This window comes from Tyto alba, unplaced genomic scaffold (genome assembly GCF_018691265.1).
Source record: "Tyto alba isolate M040663 unplaced genomic scaffold, T.alba_DEE_v4.0 Super-Scaffold_40, whole genome shotgun sequence".
Classification (NCBI taxonomy): Eukaryota; Metazoa; Chordata; class Aves; order Strigiformes; family Tytonidae; genus Tyto; species Tyto alba.
The window spans coordinates 24,844,294-24,869,638 of record NW_024881316.1 but is presented as its reverse complement, the minus strand read 5'-3'; the positions used below and the strand labels follow the sequence as shown (position 1 = coordinate 24,869,638).

At 41.4% G+C, this 25,345-nt stretch overlaps 1 protein-coding gene across 1 annotated transcript in view; it reads left to right on the top strand.

Moving 5' to 3' along the window:
* LRRC1 (leucine rich repeat containing 1) overlaps positions 1-25,345 on the top strand; it is a 72,969-nt gene that overhangs the window by 2,694 nt on the left and 44,930 nt on the right. The window contains exon 2 of the mRNA XM_042803585.1: positions 14,055-14,172. Coding sequence (XP_042659519.1) covers positions 14,055-14,172 — 118 coding nt within the window. The remainder of the gene's footprint in view (positions 1-14,054; positions 14,173-25,345) is intronic.

Here is a 25,345-nt window from a genome sequence, read left to right as displayed (position 1 = left end):
ATTAACAAACTGTTAGGTCAGCAAGGATCTTCGTGTTCGTTACACCCTTAATCTAGTGTAATGCATTGTATTAGTCTTGCCTTACCTCAATTAAGTTTCCTCTCTATATGCATAAAGGCAACAAGACGAAATCAAATTGATTTTGGGCTCATCTCAGGCCTAAGCAAGTCAGGGGACTTGTTTTAACTCTCCATGGCCTGCTAGTTCAGTGTTTTCCTGTACTTGATGAAGGCCTGATGTTCACAGTGATCCGTGCGGATTCCTGGTGAATCATCTGTGGGCTGTGCTCATGCTGTAATATCTCCCATAACACCGATATGGTCTTCGTGTCACTGAGATGGTTGTGATCCTCCTTAGGAAATTGCTGCTGTAAAGGCTAGCCTTGAAACTAGTGAAGAAGAATCGCCCCATGGACTCTGTGACTTGCAGTAGAAGTTGCAATAGTTGGATGAGCAAAAGCACAACTCTGCTGCCCTGCTCTTCATTCTACACACTGGTAATTCAGACCTCGTCTTCCCAGTGTGGGCTGGTTTGGTCTGAAGCGGCCAGTGCAGCAGGCGAGAGATCTTGGAATGCTTCTCTGAAACCAAGCAGATATTGGGGAGCTCTTTTCCTAGCTTTGCCATGCGGCAAGTCTGAGACAGTGATGATGGCTTTATCTCTAGACATCTGCTTTCCTTCCACTTGCACAATTTTTTTTTTTTTTCATCCCTTCAAACATAAAGCTTTCTGAGGCAGATAAATATCAGCAAGTGGCACGTTGGAATACGTGGACTTGCTGCGCTTTTCTCAAGTCGATGGGGCAACTTGTGTTGGCTGCACATGCTTCCCCCTTCTGCCCTGTTTCTCCCTTCCCCTGTTGCTATTAAGTAGCAATGAAAGGGCTGCTTTGGTTGGCTTGTGCCAATGCAGTAAAAGCATATGCTCTAATACACCCTAAAACGTTCATTTTGAGGTACAGAAGTACTCTTAGGTTTTGATTAATCTGCAGTTTTTGCTAGCATACCTCTATTATTCTAAACTCTGTTGTTCCAGAGGACAGTAGAGTATGGTGTGTGTTAGAGTGTTACTGAAAAAAAACCCCAGCAGAACAAACACACACAAAAATCCCCTCAAAAGACAGAAGAGAAAGGGATTGCTGTAGCATCTCAATGGGAAAGGAGCTAGCAGAAAGACCCAGCAGTATTGCTGTGTTGTACATTATGAGAGTCATCTGAAGTATCCGGAGGAGAGAAGAAACAAGAAATACACTTGAATTATTTTGAAAGAATTACTTGGTTGGTTTTATTTTTGTTGTGTTGGCTGACCAAAATGTATGGTAGAATTCTTCACCTCTTTGTGAAGGGAGAGGGGTAGGAAGTGTTCACTGGGAAAACATCTGAAAAGAAATGTCCAGGAAGCAGAGGGAGATGTCTTTGTCCCCATTATTTCCGTTCTTTCCCTTGTTTGCTCCCTTTCGCGTTAATGCATATGTGAACCAGGAAAAGAACTCAGTTTCTCTGTCCCCCTTTTCCCTACAAATAATGTGTTTTCCTAAGCTATACCTGTCAGCCTCTCAGGAATACAAGTTAATAATTTATATTTTTACAGTAACTTACAAATTTTTTATATCATTTTGCTACTGCACAGGGATCCTTTTGGTTTCCCATGTCAGTATACTGATACTTTCTCCAGGTCTCCTGAAGCGCTCTGTTGGATCCCTGGATCCCTTCTTCCCTCCCTTCCCCAGTTACTTGGTGGAGAACTTGTGCTTATGTTGACAGTGACCTTTCTCTGTCGTTACCGCTGGTGTCTCAGACTCCCTGCCCTGCCTGTTCATCATTTCCCATCCTCCCCTGTCCTTGATATCCCAGGATCTTGCTTGCCTCCTCTGACCTAAACAGCTCTGTCTGCCTTGTATTTCTGATTATTTGCTTCTTCTCCTGTCCCTTCTGTGCCAGCTTCTTGACTGCCCTTGCAAATATTTTCTTTTTTTTTTTTTTTTTTTCATTTTCTCTGCTTTCTGCTGCCTCCCAGGTTCCCTCTTGTGCTCTTGCCCTTCCTGCAGGATGAGCCAGCCTCGTGGGATGTACTGGAGGAGCCGGCTGTGTACTATTAAGCTGCTGCTGGTTTTCCACAATATTGAGGTCTCTCTAGCCTTTCTTGGCAGATGTGGCTGTTTTCCCACAGAACAGCAGTTTCTAGCTGTCAGCATGCTTCTCACCACTTCTGCTTTACAAGACAAATTAAAGAGCTGCACCCTTCAGTCTCAAAAGCAAGGGCTTTTGTACAGGGACAGTGGTAGAGTGTCGCTCTCAACTCGCTTAAATAATTCCTTCTCCTGTGTTGGATCCTAAATGCCTTCTGTTGAATATTTAGTGTATCAGATTTAATTGGAAAAAAACATAGTATGTGGTCACCAGTGTGCAGAGAGTGACTTAAAAATGTAGTTTGTGTTTGTTTTTTTGTGTTTGTGCTTTTTTTTTTTTTTTTTCCTAAATCTGCACCATTTTAATTTTCCTTAAGAGTGAAAACTTGAAGGCTTTTTCAACTCAAGTTGTAACATGTAGTATATCATTTGCTACATGTCAAAAACTATACTTCACCAAAGAGTAGGCTTTCTGGCAAATTGCTTTGATGGAAGAAAATAACACATTCTGCCTGATACATTTCAATAGCTTCTGTAATGAAAAGCATCAGATAAAAATAAAATGCTTTCAATTCTATAGATCAGTCTGTAGTTGATGAACTGTTGTTTTCTACTCCTGTACATTAGTATTTAAGGGCCAACACATTTTGTCAACTTAATTTCTCAGTGCATGGAATTTGCAGTACAAAACTGGATCTCTGCATATTTTTTTTTTCCACTGGTAAAAAAAAAATGGAAATATCTTATGAACCTCTGAATGCAGTATTATATTTTGGCTTTCATATTAAATCACTAGCATTCTTTGCATTGGTGGGTGGTGGAAATAGCTTATAACTCTTGTTTTGCTGCTATTTTGTCTCGCTGCGGCTCAGTTGTTTTACTCAAAGGATAAAGACCATTCTCCTGTGAGACTTTTTGCAGATGTTGTTTATGTGAAAACTCTGGTGGCAAAAAATGAAATCAAAATCTTATGTATGCACTTAGTTTAGTTTAAAAGTCTGCTGAACTCTCTTCTTTTGAGAATGATTTTTGTGTAGAGATTGTAAACCTAATCTGATGCAACTCTGAATCATTTCACTTCTCTGAGTTTGCAGATTGTATCTGTCATCTCTAATTTTTCTTCTTGGTGTTATATGCTAAAGCTTCTCTGTAGTTATTTGATTGATGTGAGACCCCTTCCCCCAGAGACCTGGTTAAACCCTGGCCTCCTCCCGCGCCCCAGTTTCTGTGTGAGAGAAGCCGATGGTGTGCTGCTGTTTGGCTTTCGGCTTAGGCAGTGTCTGTATCTCTTCATTATGTGTGGTGTTGAAATCCGGGGTGCTGTTATCATACCAAAATCTTGTGAAAGCTCCTTAAGAAAAAGTCCCTCTGTTCTTCCCATACCACACCTGTTTCTCAGGAAAAAAACCTTTCAGACTAAATTTCACTGTTCCACCATAGTTTCTCCCATTATGCAACCATAAGCCTGAAAGACGCTTGCTTGGTCAGTGGCCAGTAATCTGCTGTGGAAAGAGATAATATCATATTATACCTCTTTTTAAATTTGTGCTTATGGGTTGTAACCATCCCTTCTTAAGATGTAAACATCTAGAAACTTTATTCCCCTCTTTCAAATTTATAAATCTCACTGGGATCACAGAGGCGTGGTGGGATATCTCGCATGGCTGGAGTGCCGCAATGGATGAAAGTAGGCTCTTTAAGAAGGACAGGCCAGGAAGGCAAGGATGTGGAGTCGCCCTTCATGTGAGAGAGCAGCAGGGATATGTGAAGCTTTTTCTTGGAATGGATGATGGGCCAGCTGAGAGCAGGTTGGGATTAGTGGGTGGCGTTGTTTTTGGTGTCTGCTGTAGACTGCCTGATCAGGAAGAAGTAGTAGATGATGCCTTCTTCCCATAACTGGAAGAAGCCTCATGTTCACAGGCCCAGGTCCTCATGTGGGTCTTGAACCACCCTGACATCTGGAAGGACAACACAATGGAATGTAAACAATCCAGGAGTTTTCTGGAGTGCATCAATGATTTCCTAAAGCAGATGATCAAGGAGTCAATGCACAGAGGCGCTCTGTTGGATCTCATAAACAAGAAAGGACAGGTTGAGATGTGAAGGTCAGGGTTGCAGTGGTTGTAGTGACCATGGTCACCTGGGCTGTAGCTGCTGTGAGATGGTGGAGTTCAGGATCCTGAGAGGAGGGAACAGGGCAAAAAGCAGCATTACAACCCTGGACTTCAGGAAACAGACTTTGGCATGTTCAAGGATCTGCTTGAAGGTGGCTGATAAGAAAGATGTTTATGCTGCCATTCAGAGGGACACTGACAGCCTGGAGAAATGGGCAGAGAGGAATCTCATGAATCTCAGTAAAGAGAAATACAAAGCCCTGCATGTGCCTAGGGAGGAGTAACCCCATTCTCTAGTTCAGGCTGGGGGCTGACCATTTGGAAAGCAGCTTTGCAGAAAGAGGCCCTGGGTGACCTGGTGGACAAGCTGACCATAAGCCAGCAGTCCTCCCTCATGGCAAAGAAGGCTAATGGTATCCTGGGCTGTGTTAGGAAAAGCATTGCTAGCAGGTGATTCTTCTGCTGGTTTGTGTGAGTGGCTGGGGTTTTGGGTTGGGGGGGGGAAGCTACAGTAGTGGCCCCCTGTGAGAAGCTTCTTGAAGCTCCCCTGGCTCCAAGTTGGACCCACCTCTGCACCAAGGCCAAGCCAATTACTGACAGTGGTTGAGCCTCTGATAATGTATTTAAGAAGGGGAACCTGGGAGGAGGAGTTGCGAGGAGAACATCTATGTGAACACTAAGGTCAGTGGAAGAAAGGAGGAGAAGGGCGGGAGGTGTACCAGTGCAGAGACCCCCCTGCAACCCATGGTGAGATGTCAGGGCTGCCCCCATGCCACCCATGGAGGTCTGTAGTGGAGCAGCTGCACACCTGCAGCCTGTGGAGGACCCCACACTGGAGCAAATGACTTGCACCTGAAGGAGGCCAGGACTCTGTGGAAAGAAGCAGCCACCGCTGTAGCAATTAGGCACTGGGAGGCTTGCAACACGCAGAGGTGATCCACACTGGAGCAGCTTGGGAAACACTGCCGCCTGTGGGAGGGACTCATGTTGGAGAATGTTTGTGGAGGATTGTTTCCTGTGAGATGGGAACCACTCTGGAGCAGGGGAAGAATGCAAGGAATCCTCCCCGTGAGGAGGAAGAAGGAAGAAGCGGCCAGACTGACTGCACCCCCCATTCCCTGCCTCTTGAGCTGCTGGGGGGAGGGGGTAGAGATATTGGGAGCAGAGCTGAGTCTGGGAAGAAAGGAGGAGTGGGGGGAAGGGGTTTTTAAGATATGGTAATGCTTCTCACTGTCCTACTCTATCAAGTGTTTTTGTTGTTAGTGTCAATTAAATTTACGTTCTTTTTCCTTCTCCTAGTGAGTCTGTCTTTGATAGTGACTGTAATGGGTGAGACATGCCTCCCTGTTCTTATGTCGGTTCCTGCAGCTGTTGCTTTATTTTCTCCTTCTCAGCGCTGGGGGGAAAAGGGGCAGTGAGCAGCTGCGTGGTGCTCAGTCACCCACTGAGCTCAAACCACAACATCTGGCCAGCATTGGGGGAAACACATCTGGGGTGCAGTGTCCAGTGCTGGGCTTCCCAGAAGAAGAGTCATTTGCAGGATTGGGTCCTGCAAAGCACCACAAAGACTATTAAGGGGTTGGAGCATCTGTCATGAGAAGAGGCTGAAAGAGCTGGGATAGTTTAGTGTTGAGAATTAAAAGTCTTATGGGATCTTATTGGTGTGTATAAATGCCTGATGAGAGGGTGGAAAGAAGAGCAAAATTCTTCTCAGGGGTGCTCCATGCCATTATAAGAGGCAATGGGCACAGACTGAAACACAGGGAATTTTGCCTGAAATAAGAAAACAATTTTTTTACTGTGAGGGTGGTCAAACACTGGCACATGTTGCCCAGAGATGTTGTGGAGTTTCCATCTTTGGAGGTGTTCAAAACCTGACTGGACATGGTCCTGGGTGACCTGCTCTAGGTGTCCCATGGTTTGAGTAGGGGGTTTGGATAGACTAGATGATCTCCAGAGGTCCCTTCCAACCTCAACTGTTCTATGATTCTGTAGAGAGCATATCAAGGATTTTATCTGTTTTTGGCTTTGATGTTTTTAATGATGCAAATAAAATTGTCATGTTTTTCACTGTTTAAACACCCTCTAATGTTCAATTGCATTTTACTTTTGACATTGATAGTGTCATGGTGTTTTTGAACATCTTGCTGTAAATCCTTGAAGAGATACCACTATATGATTTGAACAAGCATGTACTTCCAGTTAATATTGGAGGGAGGGCTATGCCACTGTGTGAAACGGAAGTAGACTGTATGCACACAGTAAAGGTAGTTTTACTGAAAGTTTAAGAATTTTTTTCAGTATGACAAATGCTATGCAAAATGCTTTCTAAGAACACCTGTAACTTTACAACATCAATGTCTTGAGAATGCTTACATTTTGTAAAAAGCTTTTGTGAGCATAGTCAAGTAGTACTAGTGGTGCAATGCATGCTTGAATTACTAAAATAAATAATGGTTTGTAGGGAAGCAACATTGGATCCTTGTATTAACAGCCCTCTAAACACAGAACATTGTGTTGAAGGCTCCAAAAATGTTTATTACCAGGTAAGTATCTCTGCTTTTTCTGCTAGCTTCCAGATTCTTCTGTTGGGTTGCTTAAGACTTGAAGAAAATACTGTGCCTCTTGACATCAAATTTGAAAGACCACAGCCTGATGAGACCAGAGGGAGATCTTGGTCTGGTGTCCCCTACGAAGTCTGACTTCCCTGTTAATGTCTCTGAGATTGTTCAGAAGATTTTGAAGTCTGCTTGGTTGGAAATATTCTCTAATGTCAGGTTTTTGTAGTAACAGCTGAGTTCTATTGATTTTTGATCTCAGCTGGAAGAAAGTAATTAGATGGTTGTATTTCAATACTTTTAACTTTTTTTTTTTTTCTGTACTGTTGTACTATATTGGTAGCATCCCTTCTCTGTGTGATGTACGCGGATAAGAAAAGGTTTGTGGGCAGAGATTGTATATCTGTATCTCTAAAATAAATCTTATGATTATACATAGAGTTATTTTTTGAATTATATCAGTTGGTCTAAAAAAAGATGTTACTTCCAGCCAACAATCTTGTATACTAGAAAAATGCATGCTATAAATTCATTAGTGGGATTAAATGTGTTTGTGTGTTGTTTTTTTTTTTTTTCTTAATTTTTTTCCTCCAAATGGCAAATGCATTTAACTGCAATGAATCCATATTTTGTTGTAGCAGATGTTTTCTGGCCTCTCTTAAAGGCAGAGATGGTCCCTCCCACTGCTGTACTCTAATGGCTACGGCATCAAGTGCTCTTTAACCTTTGTTGCCTCCGCTTAATCGACATAAAAGAGAAAGTAAATCCTTGCCTGCCAGGAAACAATATGAGGCAACCTGTTCAATGCATCACTCTGTGGAGCAGCGTTTTGATTCAGTGCTGCAGTATATTGCTTTTTGAGAGTGGATAGTCCTTGTTCGTTTCTTAAAATGGATGGTAACAACCGAGACTAGTACCTGCAATTGGCCCATCATTTGCTGTAGTTCAGAAAATGACAGGTGCTTTGAAAATTGGGGCCAGAAATGTCTTGGATAGATCTGGAATGCCACCTTTAGTGAGGCATTGGTTACCGTTTTTGCTCTGTCTCTTGTAGACCTTTCCCCCACAATCCTCCTGCCTGGATGATCCTTCATATCGGGTTGTAAAGCATCCATTGGAGGGGGAAGATGGCAGTTAAACATCTGGTTCTGTTTAGGATACACACCTATGAACTGTGATCTGTCATTAATACTTCCTCTTGTAAAATCTAGTAATTTTAGTAATGTTTAGTATGGATTCCTGCTTGAATATCTGCCCCTTTGCCATCTGCCATTAATATTCATGATGACAAAGTTGGTGCTAGGATACTGCAAGACCAAAGTACAGCTTCAACATACTCTACAAATATGGTTTGGGTGTGTGAAACAATCTTTCATGGTGTCAAAAATGTGTAACTGTTCCGGTTTTACCGTGAAACATGTGAAGACAGAGTTAGAGACCTCAGGTGTGTGGAGCCATTGCCCATGTACTGGCTTGCCACCTAGCAAGTTGGCAGAGGTCTGTGTACCGTGGTCCATCACCAGCTGCTGCTGCATCTTCTTATGGCTTGAGAAGAAATCCATTAGCTGCTTCCAGTAACACTTCGATACAGTCATCAACTGGGTGATGACTGCTGTGCTGCACTGTGAGTTAGCCCTTGCCCTCAGAAATCATGTCAGTACCTCGCTTAGTACTTTATTTGAAAAATTAAAGTGTGTTTGGCCCAAGGGATCATGTAGGAATCATATTTGTGAAACCCTGTTGCCCTCACCAGCTGTCCCTGCTTGCAGGTGAAAGCAAGTGGGGTGACTTGAGGGATCTCGAGATTGATAGCAGGCTTTGTGGGAGATGCCACGCTGATAACACCCATACTAGACTTCACTGGAGTCCGCTGGGAACTCATCACACACTTCACGAATCCAGAGTGGGATCCAGATTCCTCAGTGTTTCATTGTGCAGCTACTTAGGATGTGCTTTTAGGGGAACATGTCTGTTTTCTGTGTGCTTTCTGTTTTTCCTCTCTCTTTCTGCTCGTGCTACTGCCAGGAGTCTCTGGGATGGATTTTAAGATGTCAGTGTACAGGATTGCATCCTAGAAAGAGCTTTTGGCTTATAAATTAGTTGTGGCTTTCAACTGGGGGGTGCTTTGAGGCTTGAGTGGAGGGCAGGGTGCGTTACAGCTCACTGTGAGTGTAAGCGTGGCTGTGGTTCTTGTCAACTCCGGGCTGGTATGTCCACTGGCTGACTTCAGAGTAGAAGCAATGTCTGTGATCCCACAAGTTGGTTCGTGTAGGACACTGAGTGTCCTGTCCTCTTGGAATCTTGGTCACTGAATGTCCCCTCTGAATGGTCTTTTGAAGAGTTGACTGTTGATGACTTCGACAAAAGCGGGGTGGGGGAGGAATGAGGAAAAGCTCGCTCTCTTCACTCTTTGCCTTTGTGTTTCTGACAGACAGGGGGAATGTGTTTGTATGTAGGCCTGTACCAGAGCCTGGTTGTTAAACACATCCACAGGAAGGAAAGTACTTGAATTCAGCACTGCTTCTGCCTTATGTGATTTAATCCTTGTTCTCCTTGCAGTGTCCTGAACACCAAGCAGTGTGTTCGCCTAAAGAAAGGTTGAGCTTCCCCTGCTCTCTTGCTGAAGCCATGCAACGGTGCAGGCAAAAAAATAACTTCGGGGGGCCAAAGGCAGGTGATTTGGGACCTTGCCGGGGAGCTGGAGAGTGTTGTGTCAGCCATGCTGCAAGGTTATTTCATGGATTTGATGTCTTATCTGGTTCACTGCTTTGCTTACCAAAATCGCATCTTCTGCTTGTGTTTGCCTGAAGAAAGACCTTTTTCTAAGGTCTTTCTGAGGCAGTATAAAAATGGTGGGGGAAGGATTGATTGCAATTTCCCTTATCCGATGACTGAAGGAGGACATGTAGCTGATAATGGAAGTGAACAAATAAAGTGAAGGCTTCCCTTATTGATTTTTGTTTACAATGTAGGAGAAGAAAATGGAGCTTGAAGTAAGATTTGAAATAGGTGTGCAATTAGGAGTTAAACTATATTTAAATTGCTGTGTGGGATTTTTTAATTCTAAAGTGCAAATATCCTTTAGCTGGTCAGTTATAGATCTGGAAAATTGGCAAAATAAATATAGAAGGTCTTTAAGAAACAGGACCTAGTAGTGTACTATGTCTTGGTAGTTTACTCAATTCCTGTTTGAATATAATACTGTAATTTCCTGAAGAAGCCTTAGAAGCTGAGGCAGCATGTGTGTGTTGAAAATCCATATTGGTGTCTAAGGGAAATTTGACAGAAGAGCAAGTACTCACAAATTTTTAAGCTTGTCAGGAACAGCTCAAGTGCCTGCAGGAAAAAAAAAAATCTATCCTTTGCTAATATAATCCTGAAACTGGAGTTAATTTGCAGTTTTTCTCCTCTCCCCTTGTTCTAACTTCTGCTGCTCATGCTGGCCAATCTCGAAAATTAGGCAGTGGATTTCATTAAAGTCTCTAATTTTGAGTCTCTTTGCTAGTAGTGGCCTTTTTATGGGAACATTTTACTTAACACAGTAAGCATTTAGTTATGCTACCTGTGCCAAATGGGTTTGGAGTTTGACATGTCTCTAGCAGTGAGATGTTGCTCCTCCCCTTAAAGAGTGTTAGCTGCAAGTAGGTCTTTTTGCTCTTCTGTGTTTTTTATTTCAATTGCCTATTGTTTTAATGTATTTCCTTTTTTTTTTTTTTTAAATATCAGGAAAGGTGCTGGAGCATTTAGGCAAGATTCTTGGGCATGAATGTGTTGTTGCAGGAGTGAACCACTGAAAGAAGGCCAGCAACATGTGTTGTTTTGGCCACTGTTGCAGAAGATCTTGAGTTTTATTAATCCTACTAGTTTGGCTTAGTTCTGTTAACTTTTATTTCTAGAATCACCAGTGCCAGTTGCAGTGGTATTCTTTTTTTTTTTTTTTTTTTTTAAAAAGTAGTCTAAAAATGAGGACTGTGGGATCACACTGCCAGTTTATACTTTTCAGTGAGTCATGCACTTATCTCTTATTTTTTTTCTTCCGTTGGCTGACATCAACCCCATTTTGTCAGAATGAAGTTTTTTAAAAACTATGCGGCTGGGTAGAGGAGAGAGACTTGGTTAGTTTTCCAGTGCGGGAAGGGCTTTATTAAAGATGTGTATTCTTAGAAAATCCATATAAGAGAAACCTCTGTAAAATCTTTGATAGCAAGAAAAGCTTCAGTTGAAGGTTGGGAATTGCTACGACATAGAAAGTCGTAGGCTACTTTAGTGCTGATGCTCGTGGAATTGTTTGTCTCATTTAAGCACTATTAATTAGGCTGGCTAAACTAAGCAGCATTAAAAGTGTTGCCAAGATACTCGTAGAGACGTCGGGTCTGCAATCAAAACCGCCTATTACAGCATGCCGGGTAGACGTGGTGCTCTGGCCAACAACCCCACTGCACTTTGGTTTGTGTTAGAGCTTTTCAAATAGAGGCTGAACTGTGTCTGATATAGCAAATTAGGAACATGTTTCTGGTTGGCATATATTTAAGAAACTACAGATATTTATATATATACACATATATATTTACATTTGTTGAACTCTATTCAGTAAGCTCTTAATTCTCTTTCTTCCCCTTAGCCTTTTTGACAGGTAAAACAAATATGGCAAGAAGGAGTTGCTTGCATCTCCAGTAGTGCTTTAGAACACTAATGATGTGCCTTGGATAAAGGAGGAATAGTTGCTGAAATGGGAGTAGGATGTACTAAACATGCAAGAGTGATTGAGTTCTGTAGTTTAAAGGAAAAAAACAAATAAGAAGTTCAAAGAAATGCCATTCACATAACTGCAGGTTCTGATTTTATCTAGGAAATGGTGTCATTCATTAAAAATTGTTATGCAAACTAGAAATAAGGCTCCCAGTTCATTTTTATTTTAAGTAGTCAGTTAAAGAAACAGGAATGCTTTTAAACATTGTGTAATTTTGTTTGTTGCACACATGTGCTCTGCACATTTCATAAATGTATACAACACTGACACATGGTGTGGTGAGAGCCCTCAAACCTTCCTAGGGATGTCCAGTCCTTAATAGCTTTTGGGTGACCATTCTGTCTTTTAACCATGTTCCTTCTGTCTTTTCTCTCTTGCCATTGTAGAGCATCTCTGGCAAGGACAACTGTTGCTTGTGAGAAGATCTGTAGTAGAACGTCAATATTTATAACTCATGGCAGCTGTTTATAACTTTAGCAGCTACATGCTGTCTGAGGAACACTTTTTGGCAAGTATTTATTTTGGACAGTGTTAGGACAGATTGGGATCTCTTCTGTGGAGTGTATTCGTGCTGTGTTTTCACAAAAGTATCTTTAAGTGCTTTTCTAAGATTCTGGTGGATTCTTGGTTTAGTCACATTAATAAATATTTATCAAAAGGAATGCATTTGTTTTAGAAGATAAAAAAATGTTAATGAGATGAAAATGCAGTTACGGATCTTGTGAGCACAAAGAAGGATTAAAAAAACATTTATGGCTATTTTAATTGTAATATATGTTTTTAGAGAGCTAGATATGTGGAATTGCAAAGGTTTTTTTATATTTCTCTTTGATAATAGAGTTGAAATTCTAAGGCATTTTAATACTTGAGGGGAAAGGAGTGCCATTCTGACCCTAAAAATGCCTCTGAATTTTTGCATTCAGATATGGTGTATCTTTTGACTGCTGAGTATTTATAAACATTTTAAAGCTCTGTCCTTTTTATTCCCTGAAAGGAACGCATGTTTTTGAGGGAAAATACATTAATTTCAGTTGTGCTTTATTTTTCTGTGACAAGGAACAACAATGTATATTGAAAGACTGGTGCTGAAGTTGTAAAACCTTGCACCTAAAGCCTGATTTATGATCTTGGGTATAAGATGCTCAAACTAAGTTTGAAAACCTCTGTCTTAATACAGATTCCTAAGACTGTGCTTTTACCTTGTGTCCTAGTAAGATGTCTGTCTTAATGCCCCTTTTTATGTCAATCTAAGATAGAATTGAGTGACATTCAGAGCACACACCCCAGCACATAAATAAAACAACAATAATAATAACGATAATAATAATAATAATGAAAAAGGTTCTGATTTCCAAGAAAAGCTTGCAGGTGATTAAATGTAAGCAAATATCCTGAACTTACTAGCATCTTCCAGTTACCCTGAGGGGAGAAACCCATGAAGGTACAGGCATGCATGCGTGCCTCGAGTGGGTGAGATGACCAGGTTCTAACTGCTGGGCAAAACTGCCTGTGCAGTCTGGGGGCACGAAGCTCTCAGAGTTTGAGGAGTCTGGTCAGTTATGGTCAATATGACTTGTATACGAAGTCATTTAATTCTGCACAGATCCTCACCACTTGCAGTCACTCTCATTCAGAGGCCTGCCTGGAAGAGAGGAACGCTGTGATGAGATAAGAAATCTCCAACTTTCCTAGGGGTGCCAACATCTCAGTAGGTTTTTAATGACCACTTTGTCTTTCCATTAACCTGACTTACAGCTTGGCCTGTCCCCTTTGATGGTTGTATTGTCTTGGGGGCTTCCAGACCCTCTGATCCCATAGCTGTCGGTCAGAGAAAGTTAGCACCCTATCTATTGCATTGCATGCCCATGTCCTCATGGTGGAGACAGGACTGGGTTGGGTTCCTCCTCAAGCTGAGAAGACCTGGAATTGTGCGTATCCCACCCAACTTTCATTAGTCCTTCTGAAACTGGGCCACGGAGCAGAGGGTGTATGAGGCTAGAAAGTCTTCTCAAGGGAGGCAGGCTCTGTAACCTAGTTGGTTATGGTGCTTGCTGGTGAAGAAGACCTTGGCAGCCCTTCTCTGTGGGTTTTCAGGGTTGTCCTTTAGAAGTGTCCCTCTGCATGAACTTCCTAATGAGCCCCAATGTGTAATTAGGATGCTATTAATTACCTTGATGGGTAACCTCACCCCATTAATGATTTTGAAGCAGACACTCTGGATTTCACTAGCGTCTGTCTGCTGTGATCTTTAATGGCAAGCTTTACAGATTTTTTTAATAAACTTTCATTTTAGGTAAAACACAGATTATAGCCTGCTTGTATGTAAAAATTAAAACAGAATGTTCATTCTGATGCAGGTCTGAAAGGGGTCTTGCATAGCTGATTTTAAATAACTTTAACTCAAATTTTGAAAGCAGCTTCCAGTTACTGCTTATCATTTATCATGCTTAGATGTCTGAGTTTTGCGAACTGTTTTCTGACATGGAATTTTTTCTTTCTTTCAGCCTTTCTTCCAACTTGTGAAGTTACGGAAACTTGGACTTAGTGATAATGAAATCCAGCGGCTCCCACCAGAAATAGCTAATTTCATGCAGCTGGTGGAACTTGATTTGTCTCGAAATGGTAAGCTCCAATATTAATTTGTTTGATTCCATACTGTCCTATGACTTCGTCTAAAAAATTGGGTTGGTAGGGTTTTTCTGTCTCTGAAGTTGCGATCGATGTCCTGCAGAACTCTTTTCCGTGTAATTCAATTTCCTGTAGTTCTACATAGGGAGGAGGGAAAGAGCAGAGGAGAGCTTGTGGAGGAAATACAGTAATAAAACAACACTTGACTGTAGTTCTGCTTTTCTGAGAGTCTGCTTCATTTTCCAATTTAAAGAATGCTTTACATCCCATTTTTATATGTGTCTGTCACAATTTTGATTTCTTTCCCCAAGCTGTCTGAAATGCCTAGAATTTAAGAAGAAGAAAAAAGAGGTTGAAAGAAAAAAGCTTCTCTTTGACCAAAAAAGGTTGCCTGTGAGTTAGGAGTCCAATTCTATATCTCTGCTCTCCTCTTTACCTGTGATTTGCAAGAGGCAGAGGACTGGTACTTCTAGTTGTACTTCTGGAAGAAGAATGAGTCTGTCTGTCACCTTCAGAGGTAAATTCAGAAAAGGGAGAAACTGTCTTTTAAAATGTGATGTTGGAACCCACATAGGTTTATCATTTGTTTTAATGTTTGCTGCTTAAATTGTCCTGGGTTGTGATGGAGGGAAAACATATTTTTTTTTGTGGCCTGCTGAACTTACCAGTTCTACAAGAAGTTCAGGGGCTGGTGGGTCACATTTGAGCAGCTTCATGACCCAGTGATCTAGAAACAGTGAATTTGTGCTACCAAATTAGAGCAACTGTCAGCTATTTTTGCCTCCTCGTATGCACTGGTTATGCACAAAATGGTCTCTGAGTTATGATGGATGGGGTGGGAAAGAGCAAGGTTGCATAACCTTGTAAATAAGTGAGGAATGTAACTGAATATTCAAGAGAAGAAACAGTTCAACAGGGAGCCTTTTTTTCTTTATTGTTTAAGATCACATTGACCCTTTGCCACTGAAGAATATTCAGTGGCCACTTTACCATCCTGTAACTATCTGAAATTTACATCTTTATTTGGTGCTTTTAGTGCCATCTTTATTTGATGATATAATTGATGAAGCATAATGAGTCTCCAGGCAGTTGCTGAAAAATTTCTGTGAACCATATAATTTTATGCACATTTGCAAAACCATGTAACAGAAGAAAGCTGGAAAAAAAAAAGTGAGAGACAGAAGAAACACATTAGTTAAAACATTTTAGAAATACACAAGCATTAATTGATGCAGTATTTTGGCTACCGAGTTTGGCTGAGTTGGGTGCTGTCTGTGACAGACCTTATACAAAAGGAAACACTGTTGGCTTAGTAGTTCTCTTTGCAAATGAGTAACTAGCTGCAAAAGAGCTGGTGGATCAGAGCCATATGAACTCTCCTCAGTCTGACTTGGAAGTTGGCTTGAGAGCTCAGCTGTAACAAGAACAGATGGTGTAAACATTTCTGGTTGGGTAGATGCATGCATGTCTTTAGAAGTTACTGCACAGGGAAGTGTTTTCTCAAGTGGTGGGTTGGACTAATGCAGGTGGCAGGGAGCAGTTGCTCTCCTGTATCCAAGGTTCAGTGTTAATTGCCCATTTTATTGCATTACTTTCTCTTCTCTGTGGTTGATTGCAGAAGGTGACTGATACTGTTTCTCTCTGCTTAATCATGTCACAGTTATTGCACGACTTGACTCTTCAAATGAAAAGCTCACTGTGCGAGGTGATACGTGGCAGAAGATGACTGATGTTACTTTCTGCTGTTTGGTCATGTTATGGTTGTCTCACAGCTCTTCAAATTAAAAGGCAAAACACACACCATCTGGGATGCTGCAGGGGGAATTCTCACATAAGATTTTGGAGATATACAGTATTTTAATTTCTTAGCTTTGTGTTTTGAACCCATCTTCCAATATGTCAGATTCTCAACCTGCCAAAGGTTTCTTCTGTTTGGTGGTTTGCACTCCATCAGTTGTTTTTTTGTTGTTTTTTTTTTTTTTTTTTTTTTTTTTTTGTTTTTTTTTTTTTTTTTTTTTTTCCTAACTATCAAAGTACTTAGGAAAAAAAATAGGAACTCTTTGTATTCCTTTCAGGCGGAGAAAAACAGCCCAGCTTTTCAAAACGCAGTATGCTGCATGAATAGGAAAGTGTGACGGTGACATCTGAACTTGGGAAATAAGCGATCATTGTTCTGTGTTTTTTGTTGTTTTAGCTGTCTGGTTCGGTGCACTAATTGCTTTCAATTCTGGCCATTCTGTTTCCTCAAGAGCTTAAGAACGCAAATATAAATTCATTTAATGTCCTGTGTACAGGAGTAGCCCTTTATATTTTAACCTCTCATCACAGGAGGAGGAGGACAGGCTTTGAATAAACAAAGTACTTCCATTTCCCTCATAATAAAATGGTAACATGTCATCCTTTCTTATACTCTAATCCTTTGGTCAGCGTATGATCTTTGAAGCTCTGTGAGATGGTGGGTATATCATGTGGCTTGACCCAAGTGCACTTCCAAGCTGCAGTGGCCAGCTGTGTTTTGTGCATGGTGAGGTGTTGCATCTGGAGGTGGGATCGATCCCTCCAGGCAGGATTTCTCGCTCTTCCACCTAGGTAGCTCTGGATACCCATGCAATGTGGTGTTACGTGCTGTGTAAGTAGCCCTAGTTCATAGGCACTCAGGAAAGGTGAACAGGGAAACTTAAGTGTGGCTTTCTTAAATTCCCAAGTGTTGTAAAATGCCCAAGACATGCTAGCATATTGTAAAAATGTGCTACATAATTAATCCTTTAAGCAGTTTTTCAGTAATAAGCGAATCTAGAACTACAAAAATCCTTCTAACCTAAAAAAAGTTAGAAGACTTAAGAAAACTTAAAAATCTTCAGCAGTTGTGAACTTGATGCTCCTGTGATCTTGGGCGTACGTGAGAGAAGTCTGGGGAGAGTAAAGTGAGAGCCTTAGTGGTGAAGCAGAAGGATTTGGGGAAGGCTAGGAGCCATATAATTTTAAACTTTTCCTGGATTATTTGCATGTTGATGCTATTTCTTATTCCTCTGCAAGGCCCATGTGTTCATGCGTATTTCCTAGGAAGTATCCCCACTGTGCTTTTCTAGTCAGGCTGAGGCTGTTATTTGAGCAAAGGTTGAATGGATGAATCAAGGATGGGAATATCAGAGAGCAGGGAAGCTGTGCTAAGAAAACAGCATAGTGATGGCGAACACTTTGAAGGTTATTTGGCAAGGCAGTTTATCTCTGCCCCTTGGTCTTTGGTTGTTCAAAAAGCTGATGTACTAGTTCCGAGGCTAAAGAAAACAGACGTGTAGGATTTCAGCAGTGGATGCCTGAGCTTTTGAGTTGCTGGCAAAGCATGTCTGAGTCTTGGAGTATTCCCTTTAGCATCTTCTGAGATACACAGCAGTTGAACATGTATCTAAAGCTACCGCTGGTTCCCTCAAACTCCCCAAGCTTGGCTAAACCTTTTCCTGGGTTCTCACATCACTGCTGAATTCTGCGAGGACACTGGGTTGCTGAAGCATCCTTGCTTGATGTCCTTGAAGTTTGGGTAGGGCTCTTGTGCTTTGCATTGAATTTCAGCACAAGTCTTTTGCTCTACATGGTAGAGGAGAGGTGTTGCTCTAGGCACAGTCAGAAGTCCGTGTCTGCTATTTGTTTTCCCACAGCACTTGGGCACTCTCCGGGACAAGTCTTGAAGGACCCTGTGATTCAGAAAAGAAGTGCAATCTCCAAAGGAAGAAAGACATGCTCAGATTTCTACAGTTTTTTCCCCATGCCTTGGCTGACATGTCATTAAGCTTCTCTCTCTCTCTCCCAAAGTGCGTGTTGCCTGCTTGAGATCCCTGGGAATTGTAGCAGGCTACTACCCCTGCTGCTCATCCCACAGAGGTTTCCCCCAGTGACTCTCTCCCCCCTTCTCTTCTGAGCAACCCCTGGAGGCTGAATTCTTAGAGTTTAGGGCCTTGCCATCCCAGATTCATTAAAATGTTAATGGATTTTCTTGTTCTGTAGCTTCTTCCAGACAGGAGGGGTAATGCATAAAGTTTCTGTAGTTAATTTAATGCATGCTGATATTTGGGATTATGTATGCTACTATGTGTGCTGTGTTCTTGCAGACGTGCTGCGTTCCTTTTTAGTATCCCTCTTCTCCAAGAAGAGGGTTTGTTGTTTGCCTTTGACAAGTATTAAATCCTCCAGATTCCACTGATAAGTTTTTGTCACAATGTTGTATGCTCCTTAAAATGCCCTGAAGGTGTTAATTTAATTGTAGTATTTTTGTTAGAAAGAAATTGCTACACATCCCACCCCCCCCCCCCAAACACACACACACACACACACACACTTGACAGGTGTGGAAGTCTGTTTTTTGTTTGTGGTTTTTTTTTTTTTTTTTTTGTTTGTTTTTTTTTACTGTTCTGTGCCTTTGACAGATTATCAGCAGATGGTTTCATTTAGCTCTTTTAAGATGAGAAGTAAAATCACTGTGATCTTTCACACTGGACAGTGGCTGTTGGGTATTAGGCAGTGGGGTGGCTTTCCTACCCTTCCTAGCTGCAGGAGTGCCATTTGGACTGTCCTGCTCTCCACCACCTTCTCTGATGAAGACTAACTCCCTTGCTTATGTAGGAGATGAGCCTCTTGCACTTCTGTGTGTGCCTGCATGTTGCTGTCTCTCTGTGATAAAAGCCTGGTGGGCTTCTCTGCTGCTGCTGTTGCTTCCATTGAACATGCCTCCCAAGGATTTGGTCATGCAAGCCTGTAGCATCACTGTAGTTGCTGTGTCCTGGCAGATTTGCAGTAACTGTCTGTAGTGGCTCTCTAGCTGTCAGCAGGCAAGACAATTCAAGTTAGCAGTTCCTCCATGGAAGTGTAACCTTGCAGTTTGGTCTTGTGTCCAAAACCTGAGTCTCAAAACAGTGGAAAAGGTGCAAGTGTGTGTACAGTGGGAGAATTAAATAGATTTTTATAATCTTCATAGATGGATTATGTTGGTTCTGTTCCTGACTCTGTTCTCAGCAGAGCTGAAATCTGTTACTTTGTGAACTGAGGGGCAATGGGTTTCCTGTGGCATCGATTGAGGAAATCTGTGTGTGGGCAGATCTTGTTAAGCCATATGTGACTCCGCATGTTGCTTGATACCAAAATTTCAATGTGATTCTTTACTTTGATATCCAGTAAGAATAATACTGTTTGTTTAATATGTGCAGTTTCATACCTACTGTAGAGATGGATTCTGGCTGCATGATACATTTAGTTGCTACCCATTTCTGTAGTTTCTGTTTAAACTGAGTTTACGACTATGTTGATACTGCAGTTGTTCTGAACACAAGTCTTGTGACACCAGGATATTCTCATTCCAAAATCTTCTCTCAACACAGTTGCCATGTTATGGCAAATATGCTGTCATTTATGCGAAAATAATTACAAATTTCACAAAAGATAAACATACTACTTGAGGTTTACCCTAACAGTAGAGATGGTTCCTCAGAAGCATCTCAATAGTCACAATGCTGTAGTGTAAGGAGAGAGGTGCTGCTATGCAAGGCTGATGGTCTGAGCAGTGTCAGAGATTTTGGAGGTCTTTGGCAGCTGTAGGCCAGTGTCCCAAATGCTCCATGAGCCTTATTTTTACCTTGTCCTTGCTTTTGAAATGGATTATAGTTGCAGATTTAGAAACTTCTGTTTTGTTTTGACTTCAGTTATCAGGGTACTTTCAGAAATCAACAGCAATGGTATTTAACTGTTCTACTTTCAGTTGCAGGCAGTTTGATATCACTGCTTTTTATTTGAAGTGTTTATTCTTTTTAGTGGCTTTGTAACCTAATTAAAAGTCTCTATAGAGATCTTAGTCATCCTCAGGACACCACATTCATTGTGTATTGTGTGATAGGTACATTTTATTCAACAAGTCACTTAGAGCTTCCCGCGAAGGCGGGGTGAGCACGCAGCAGCTGACCTGCAGAGCATCAGCCCATGCCACTGAAGAGCGTTGTGTAATCTTTGCTTCACTCTCTGGGGCTTCAGCTCACTTGTTTGTATCAGTGCATATAAACCAATGCTTTCCCTTTTTAATTCAAAAGACATACCTGTCATCTGTACTGTAGGATTACTTCCTTGCTGCCCACAAATTAGATAACTGTCCCCCTTTTCCTCTCCTCCACTGGAAGCAGGATAACCAGTGTTTTCAAACTAGAAATACTGATAGAGGAAAGGCTTGAACACTTGTTTCAGTTCAGCCTGGGCTGGTGACCCAGCTATTTTACGGCGAGGACATAAGCTAATTAGGCAGAAGCACTCTTAAGTCTTCTGATCCTGTCCTGCAGCCCCACATGGTCTCTGCTTTCTCATCTGACAGCTGCTGCCTTTTGCCCTGTGCTCTCACCTCAGATCTGGCTGTCCACCTCTGCACTTCCACAGCATCTGAGCAGAGACCTCCTCTGTGAAATCCTCTTCTTTGCCTGCCACCAGCTGCCCTGACACAAAGGTGCTGGTACAAATCTGGTGGTAAACAGCAAAACCCAGAATGCTGAGAAATAAATGTGAATCGACACTTTCTTGCTTGGCAGACAAGAAAAAAAAAAAAAAAAGGAAGCCAGCAAGCTGTGTTGTGAGGCAGTATAGATGGCAAATGCATCTTTTTGTTAACATATGAAAGTGCTGGATGTTGCTTGTTGCCCTCTTAGCTGATTGTGTCCAGGTGAGCGCTTAGGATAAATAGGAATTGCTCTCCTACTCCTCAATGGACACGTCTTACCTGGTACAAGAAAGCATCCTGTGAATGCACTCAGTGCAACCCTGGTTGTGAGCATCTGAAAGCCATGGGATATCCCACCAGTGACTATTGTGTTTTGTATGGTGGTAGAGCACTACTGCAGGTGATCTTCAGCTTTAGCCTGGGTCAGGCCAGCAACTGTTTTTCAGTTTTATGGTGTGTGGTTTTTGTTGAGTTTGTTTTTTTTTTTGTGTGTGTGTGTATGTGCTAATGAAAGCAAAGCTGCGCTGTTGCAGACTTGGGGATAACAGAATTTTTCACTCTTTTTTAGATGGTTGCTTGCTAACAGTTGTGTAGGGTGGTTGGTTTTGGGTTTGTTTGGTGTTTTGTGTGGTTTTTTTTTTTTTTTAATCTAATTTCTAGTGACACATATTTTATTTGCATTATCTGCCATCCTTCCTTTGAGGTTAGTTTAAAACCTGTGCTTAAAAAAACATCATCTTCATGTCTTACATGGGGTTTAGGGATCAATGTACAAAGCAGAGTACTAGGGAAGAAACAAACGTTTACTACGTGTACTGCAAATTGCTTTTAGATTCTGGAGCACTGCAGAATCCCATAGACATGTAGAAATTCTTGTTCGCTTTGAAGAAGTGATGTAAAAGTTGGAATTTGTGAATCTGTGTCACTAAAATGATTTTAATGTTAGTAAGTTAGTGGAGGAGGTAAGCTTTATATGCAGCAGAGGTAAGGTGAGAGAGAAAAGACTGGACCTTGTTGTCAAGCAATGCTCATCAAGCAGGGAAAGGAAGAAGCAGCAAGTGCTGACTGTGATTGGGAAAGAGAAGATAAGTGAAATCTCATGATGGAATAATCTAATTAGAGAAGTTGAGAAGTTGTTATTTTTAAACAGATTACAGAAAAGTGGAATTTTCCATCATGGTATATTCTGTCAGGTTTAACTGTGTTTTCATAGGAAACTTTGCTAATGTTCTTATGTATGCATCTAGCAACAGTGTCTGGCTTCATCCAAATGTAAGAGAAGGCTGTTGGATTTTGAAGGATTTTTATTTTTTTTTCTTTTTTGGGGGGGGAGAGGGGGGAGTGGTTTGGTTTTGTTTTTTTTTAAAGCAGTAAGACAAGTTAAAGACAGAAACCTTTGGCCTACAAGTATCAGCTAAAGCATTAAACATCAGATAATCCATATGGGAGTGACATAAAATAAATACTTAATTTTCTGGAAAATGAAGATTAAAGATCATAAAATGGCAATTTGCAAACAAGTATTGTTAGGCCTTGTATCCACAAAGTTGCTTGGGTTTCGGTTTCTTTTTTGCTGAGAAGGTTAGATGCCATGACTATGAAGTTAGTGAAGAATAAATCGAATGAATCTGTCATTTTGTTGTTAAAACACTTTATATACTTTCTGTCATCCACAGCTTTATAGTTAGAATACTAGCTTTTACTTCCCCCCCCCCCCCCCCCCCGCCTTGTTTCTCAGACTGAAAGTGTTTAATTCCTGCTGGCCTTGAGGTCCAAGATGTAAATTTTTATAAAAATGCCTCCAAGCTTTGTTGAACTCTTCATTGGCATGTATCAGTAAAAAGGTAGAAGACTTAAATTCCTTGCCAAACTTGGACTCTTCCACTTAATTCACCTGGAACTATTGTTTCTTTGTGATGATCCTTGAGGTCTTTCTGCCTCTGCCTGCCCCGCCCCCCCGCCTTGTTTTTCCTCCTGTTTCCAATTAACAGAGGACCAGGAGCTGTAACTGCTTCTTCCCGCAGCTGAGGACAGTCTGTTGATTTACCACATGCTATCTGTTCAAAAACCAGCTTTTTTTTGTATCCCCACACAGTTTTCTTGCAAGTAAATTGCCTAATAACTATGTATCCATGAAATGCTGTTTTGTGAGAATTTTTTTTCACTGCTTCTCTCCTCCTTTAGAAAAGGGACATATCCAGAAACAATGAGGAGGAGGAATGAGAGGAGTACCTTGCTTCAGTTTCTTGTTTATTATATAGTAAGGGATTTAGTTGAGAAAACCCAACCTGAACCTGTTTGTGAATTTTCCATAAAGCTGTAAAGATGGGTCTTAAAAGAGTTGTATCTCTTGTGTTTTGTATATCCTCAGCCTCACAGCACGAAGAGGAAAATGTTACAACCTGTACAAGAGCCACTTAATCTCAAGAGACTTTGAAAGAACCTTGTGATTCCTGTCACGTTGTGTCCCAGAAGGTGCAACACTTTACTTAAAGAGTTTGATTACTTCAGCCTTCAGGGCTAGCAGCAAAACCTTATGGTTGTTAGGAAAAAAGTCTGTCAGATCATTGTGTGATCTTAATGTGGAAATGGAGGGAGAGGATGAGTAACCTTCCTCCATCCCTTCCCGCTGCAAAGGTAGGACCTCTGGGAGCTGCGCTTGGCTGCTTTGGGGAAGGTGAGGAGCTGTGGTGGTGGTATCTGCGAGACAACAGCCCACTCAGCTGGGCTTTCCAGCTGGAGAGCCCTTTGCAAAGACAAACAAATATTTGGCAGTCCAAATTCTTTCTTGCAAGGTATTTGACTAAGTGGGTAGTTTCCTTCCTCCCATGTTTGGAAAGTAGAGGAGGTGGAGAGCAGGGCTGGAGAGCTTTCCCAAGGGCAGGCTTCTCCAAGACTCCTCTGAGAAGGTGGGTGGCAGAGAGGAAGCTCCGTGGAAGTGAGAAGAGAACCTTTAAGCTCCTACATCACTTGAGCACTGCAGGGCTTAATACTTAAGTGGACCTTTTGTGTCTGTGTTACACTATAAGTAGATTTTGTATATTATATATGTGAGAAGAGGCAGGGGGAAAAAAACCTTCTGTGTATTGAATTGGATGGATGAGATCTGGTTCACTGCTGGTTATCTTTCTCCTGAAGGATAATGCTGCATGGACTCAGTGTCTAAGTCTGGAATGGGCTTCCTGGGTATACATGTGTAAACTAATCAACTACTTAAAACATTTATGAAGTACTAATCACTAAGCAATTAAGGTGCTTTGCCTGTGTTGTATATACCTGGTGGTGGGCCTTCCAATGTGACCATTTAGATTAGTATAGTTCAGTTGACATTTTCTGGGGTGTATGCAGTGTGCCAGCTCCAGCCCTCCAAAAACACAGTGCTCCATTTTGCCTTCATAGCTCGAAAATACAACAGCACCCAGGGAGCAACGTAGTTGCTCCCTGAAAGACTCTTGAACACTGTAAACTCTCCCTCAGGAATGTGGTGCATCTCTCATGTCTGAGACTTCAGCAAAGTTCTTGTAAAAGTACTTTTCTGTTTGAGCTAGGGTCCTTTGTTTGAGTAGTTCTGGTCTGGTAGGCCTGTTGCAGACTTGGACTAGGACCTTTGCAGCCATTGCTGTCTTGATATTGATTAGGTATTGGAAATTATGTTCACTGTTGCAGAATGTGTAAAGAATGCTGGCTGTGTAGCCTTTGGGTAGACAAAAAAAAAATATGATCAGTTCTAGAAATTTGATATAAAATGTAGTAAAAATGTGCCACATGAAAGATTTTATCAGTTTAACAATAAGATTCTCTTCTCCCCCACCCTCCTAGCCATCAGAAGAAGGCGAGTGGAGGAATGGGGATTGAGAGATATAGCTGTTGTAAAGATCTTCAAAGAAACCAAAATTGGCACCAAAAAAAAAAAAAAAAGATTTTTAGAAGTAATTTTCTCATTCAGATAGTACAGAATTCCTCAGTGTCAAACTTAAGTCACTTGTACAGGGCTTGCTAGATCATTAGCAAATTCTTGTGCAAGCTCGAAGAATAAGCATCTGAAGAGGTATTTTGAAAGGGGGGGGGAAATATGCCCTCTTACATACATGACTGCCAAGCTCGATTTTCATTTACTTCTGCTGGCATGACTTCTTTTTGCTGCCAGTGTATTTGTATTGTCACGTGTCACAGGGCTTATGCCTGGTTTATAGCTTTATTATTAGCAATGCTGCACAGTCTGTATGCCAGAACATCTGGGGCATCGTGCAAATGTAGAACATTTGTCAGTGTGTAGCATTAGAAGAATCCTAGATATTTAAGTAGGATTTGAGCTGGTTATTCAGCAGTGGCAAGAAAAGCATTCAACCTTACTGCTGCTGATAATGTCAGAGATATAAGTGTTAGTGTCTGTAACAAAATTGAGTAGTCAACAGTAATGGTGAAAGTTGCTTAATCCATCAAGAGACAGAAGGACTTCTTTATGTATTTTAATAACCTCTCTCTCATTTCAGTCGATTAGGTCAAAGCTTCTATTATGGACCATCATCTTCTGTTATAATTATCACACAAGATTTTTGCTCATGTGGTGACTTTGTAATCTGGAATACCTAGGCTGGGGAAGCATATTTCATTTTCAAAACAGATTTAGTAATTTGCAAATGCATCCAAGCTATAAGCAAAGTCTATATTGTCTTACTTCAGGTAGTATTTTATATTGGA